At 57.7% G+C, this 4,936-nt stretch overlaps 1 protein-coding gene across 1 annotated transcript; it reads right to left on the bottom strand.

The window, feature by feature from the left end:
* Positions 1–1,671: 1,671 nt before the first annotated feature.
* BMP4 (bone morphogenetic protein 4) lies at positions 1,672–4,656 on the bottom strand. Its single transcript, XM_066552194.1, has 3 exons — positions 4,551–4,656; positions 3,669–4,045; positions 1,672–2,716 (listed from the first exon to the last, which is right to left on the bottom strand). Exons 2-3 carry the CDS (start codon positions 4,036–4,038, stop codon positions 1,875–1,877), a joined length of 1,212 nt encoding a protein of 403 aa, XP_066408291.1. The 5' UTR covers positions 4,039–4,045; positions 4,551–4,656; the 3' UTR covers positions 1,672–1,874.
* Between the last annotated feature and the right edge of the window lie 280 nt (positions 4,657–4,936).

Here is a 4,936-nt window from a genome sequence, read left to right as displayed (position 1 = left end):
ACGCAGCAAAGCAGGAGGCTCCTCCAGGAGAATGACCTAAATCCAAGAGGCATTTGTGCAGATGCAGCTCCACAACACCCTCAGGACAGCCCGGGATGCACCGACCAACAGGGAAGCAAACCTGGGAGAAGCCTCTTTCCTTTTAGTAAAGTCACAGCGATTTTCTTTAATTTTTTTCTTCCCCAGTGTGGAAAACAGCCTCCCACCGTGGCTGCCCCACATCCAGGGCTGCCTGGGGGCCCGGAGCCCCCTTTTCCCACCCGACCCGGGGTTATCGAGGGAGATGTGTGTAATTGCCCTGTCAGGCAGCTGAAAGGCGCTCGCCTTTAGCTGATGCCACTTCAAAATGAAATTCTTTCTTTGGCATGGCTATGTCTGATATGCAGGCATCAAAGGGGAGGCAGCAGGTCGCCGATGCCCCAGGCCACACATTTCCCTTCTAAAGGCAGGAATGAGAGTGTCAGCTCGGGGCCGAGGGGGCCCCGGAGACCCAACACCCATCGCTCCTCCTTGGGGTGCTGGGGGCCTGGGAGGACCCCCCAGCACCCGGGGATACCCCAGGGCTCTCAGAGGGGACCCTGTGGCCTGAACACGGCTGGGATGCAGGGCTGGGAAAGCCTCAGTGGCACAGAGGAGGTCGAGGGCTGGGGATTTTTGTTTCCAAGAGAAGCACAGGGCCACGCTCTCCTCCTCCCCCCCGCAGCTCCCATCTCCTCTCTCCACCTGCACTCTTCAGGGAGCCAAAGCTTTTGGCAAGCTTTCCGCTCCAGTTTTTATTGGTTTCAACTAAGCTGCCCCTTTTGGAGGGTTGGAAAGCTTCAATCATTAAAGGAAAAGAAGAGGGAAAAAAAAAAAAAAAGGAAGGAAAAGAAAGCATCATGGACCCTTCACCCTGCTGTCCCTTGCCCACTCCCACATGGTCACCCATCCCAGGCACAGCTCCCTGTTTTCCAAGCCCCTCCAATGCATTTGAGGCAGGGTTTTCAAGGCCCTGGACACCTCCAACTGTACCTGCTCGGCTCCAATCACCTTCCTGCTCGGAAGCAATTTAGAAAAGGACACAGCACAGGTAGCTATTAGCTAACACATATTTAACTGCTCCAGATATCTTTTTTTTTCTTCTTTTTTTTTAGCATTGTAATGGAGTGATTTGATCTTCAAAGGACCTGTGGAAACCTTTGAAGCTTCCCAATCTCCAGTGGGGAGGGGAGGAGGTGGGGGGGAAATGTTAATAGTTTTAAAACCTGGGGAATCCTGAAGTCAGAGCAAGGGTATAAAACCCAGCGGGTTTAGCATAAAGCCCTCAGGTAAATCTTCACCTTCTTTTCAAATGCATTTTTGGTGGGTTGCTTTGGAAAGGCTTGGGCCAGGTTAGCAAGGTCGGCTCTATTCCCAGCGGCTCTTAAATCTCCAGGGACCCTCATCTCCCACGTGGCACAGCCCCAGCACCAGGAGATCCGCGGTACCTCGGCGAGAAATAGAAAGACTAAAATTTGCAAAGCCTTTAAGTGAAAAGAGGGTAGGGGGAGGAAGGAGTGGAGAAGGAGGGAGTGGGGTAAGAAGATAAGGAGACAAAATAAACTCCCGGCTGCACTCCCAGCCAGCACAGCCTCAGCAGCACCCTGAGAGGCGAGACACAAAATGCATTTACCTTTAAAATAATGACTCATTTTATTTTTTTCTTTTAATATGTAGTTATAAATATATTTTGTCAAAATATATGATCATTATTGTCAAAAACATTTGCACATAAAGTCATAAATAAGGTCAAGGTGAACGTTTAGTTTAGAGAAGAGTCCAGCTATAGCAAGCAGTTCTGGGGTGGGACGGGAGGGAGAGAGAAGGGGAGGAGAGGGCGGCGGGGAAGGGAGAGGTCAGCGGCACCCGCACCCCTCCACCACCATCTCCTGGTAGTTTTTCAGGACCACCTTGTCATACTCATCCAGGTAGAGCATGGAGATGGCGCTGAGCTCCGTGGGCACGCAGCAGGCCTTGGGAATGCTGGAGTTCACGGAGTTCACCAGCGTCTGCACGATGGCGTGGTTCGTGGAGTTGAGGTGGTCGGCCAGAGGGAAGGGGCAGTCCCCGTGGCAGTAAAACGCCTGGTAGCCCGGGGGTGCCACGATCCAGTCGTTCCAGCCCACGTCGCTGAAATCCACATAGAGGGCATGGCGGCGGCAGTTTTTTTTGTTCTTGCGGGAACGCTGGTGCTTGGGGCTCCGGCGGGCTCTGCGGGTCAGAGCGTGGCCTCGCCCGTCGTGCCCAAAAGTGACCAGGAGCGGCCTGAGCTGCGCCCAGTCCCCACGCCCTTGAGGTAAAGATCGGCTAATCCTGACGTGTTTGCCCTGATGAGTCTGTGCGTGGTGGAGGTGGGTGACCTCGATCACCAGCCCGTGGTTCGGCTGCTTGTCCTTGGTCCACCGGATCACGGCCGGGCTCACATCAAAGCTCTCCCAGCGCGTCTCGTTGTGGTGCACCAGCCGCGTGTCCAGCAGGCGCGTAATGGCCTGGGCGCGCTCCGACAGCGGCTTCATCACTTCGTAAATGTTTATCCGGTGGAAGCCCCTCTCCCACGCCGAGCTCGGCTCCTCCACCTGCTCCCGGTACAGCCGCAGCTCCGCCGAGGAGATCACCTCGTTTTCCGGCACGCTGCTGAGGTTGAAGACGAAGCGGATCCGGGGCGCCTCGCTGGGACCCGGGACGGTCTCCAGGTGCTCTGGAGGAGAGCAGGGAAGGCGGGGGGGGGAAGAGGTAAGACAAGCAAACAAGAGCACGTCAGCCTCGGGGCACACGGCCCCGGCACAGCCACAGCTCACACCCACGCCTCACCTGCCCGGCAGGCACCGGCTCCTCTCCGCTCCCCCGCGCATCCCGCCCGGCCGCACCGGGAGCGGCTCCTGCCCCGGCACCGCTGGCTCAGCCGCGCCTCGAGCACTCCACCCCTTCCCATCTCGCCTCCCCCGTTCAGGGAGGCTTTTTCCCTTTAGCTTTTCCTCCCCCAGCCTCTCCAAAATCATCTCCCCGGCGAGATGCGGCGCCACGGAGCACAGAGGTGCCTTGTTACGGGGGGCAGGGGAAGAAAGAGAAGCAAATTCCAACGCAGTAATGATGCGGCTGGATTAATAATTCAGATTTACTTTGGAAAAGAAACATCCGCTAGGAAACATTTGGATCAGATTACAAGGGTCTATTGAATAAACCTTATAAACACACAGCTGTAAGTATTAAATTCGAGTCGGGGTTTGGTTTTTTTTTTTTTCTTTTTTTCTTAAGAGTAAAAGCAGGCAGCAATTGCTTTGATAGTTCAAAAGAAACACTCCAGGGGCGAGATCCCGCCCTCGCTTTACTCCCGCATCCGATCCAGAGCCATTAAATCCACGCGAGCCCAGGCAGTGACCCCGAGGCAGAGGCACCGAAGGAAACTCGCTGTTGTCAACAGAAGCAAAAGCACTTCAAAATATGGTCAAGCTCGGGTTAAGCACAGGATGCTGGAAAAAATAGCGAGCAGCACGCCTGTCACCCACACACGGCAGGCTGGGGGGGGTGGTTTTCCTCCCATAAATTTAGGGCCGGGCATGTCCTGCTTCTAAAGGCATTTGTGAGCTTCCAAACGCAAGGAAATCCCGATCGCTACCGGGGCTGGGAATTTACCGCCTCTCATCACTGACCTTCATGGTGGAAACTCCTCACGGTGTTTGCCCGGCTGGTCGATCGCTCAGGGTACTGCAGGCTAATTTCCTGGAGGCTTTCCTCCTCTTCTCCGGACTGGAGTCGATAGAGATCCAGCATGTAACTAGGAATGACGGCTGACTTGCTGGGCTGAGGCCGCCTTCGGAGCCCAAACATCTGCAGCAGAGTTGTTTCGAAACCCCGCAAGAGTTCATGGCTTTGGGCAGAGCGGCGTCCGGATCCGGCTTGTCCCTGAAGCTCTGCCACTTTCTTCCTGCCGGTCTCAGGGATTAGGCTAGCATGGTTAGTACCTCCTAGAAGGACTTGGCATAGTAGGATGACCATCAGCATTCGGTTACCAGGAATCATGGTGTCTCTGGGGTGTAAAAAATACGACAACAAACAAGAAGGAAAGTCAGGATGAGAAGCGAAACCCCCCTCCTCTTCCGAATAAACTTAAAAATAATAATAATAGTAGTAATAATAGTAATAATAAGTGGCAAAAGGGCACGGGGAGCAGCCCCCATCCGAGCGGCAGCCGGCGCGCCCCGGCGGGCAGGGACCGGCGGCCGTGCCCGGGCTGTCCGCAGCCCCGCAGCCCCCTCGGGCAGGCGGGTTCCCGGCGCATCCCGGCCCCGCTGCCCCGCCAGGACGGGACGGGACGGGAGCGGCGGCGGCGGCGGAGCCCGGCGGGGAAGGAAGGGGCGCGCGGCTCTGCAGCCGCCGGTCCGAACGCGCCGCCGGACCCCGGGAGGGGACACAGGGATAAGAACAACAAAAAAGTTTTTCTTAAAAAAAAAAAATTAAAAGAAAAAATTAAAGCCCTGCGATGAAAACAAAAAGCGAGGAGCGAGGCGGAGGAAGAAGAGGGCTGTACTCACTGACAGCAAGCAAGGCATATCAGCACAGTCCATGATTCTGGAGAGCCAGCCCGGACCCAGCGCGCCGAAAGCCCCGGGGCAGCGGCTGCCGAGCGCCTCCCGCGATCGCCGCCCGGCGCAGTGCGGCCGCCGCCGCCGCCGGCCCCGGTTTTCTGCCGGCCCCGCAGTCACGTGGAGCCGCGCTCGCCGCCAGCCCGGCCCGGCCCGGCCCGGCCCGCCGCCCCCGGCCCGCCCCCGGCCCGGCCCGGCCCCGCGGGGGACGGCCCTGCCCGCTCCGCCGCCCGGGCAGCGGGGGGAGCGCGGGGACCCCCGGCGGAGCGGCCGCGCTCGGAGCCTCGGGGCGCGGGACGGGGCCGGTGCGGTGCCCCGGGATCCCCCGCGCCGCT

Source organism: Molothrus aeneus, chromosome 6, assembly GCF_037042795.1.
Source record: "Molothrus aeneus isolate 106 chromosome 6, BPBGC_Maene_1.0, whole genome shotgun sequence".
Lineage (NCBI taxonomy): Eukaryota > Metazoa > Chordata > Aves > Passeriformes > Icteridae > Molothrus > Molothrus aeneus.
This window is presented reverse-complemented; position numbering and strand designations above follow the sequence as displayed.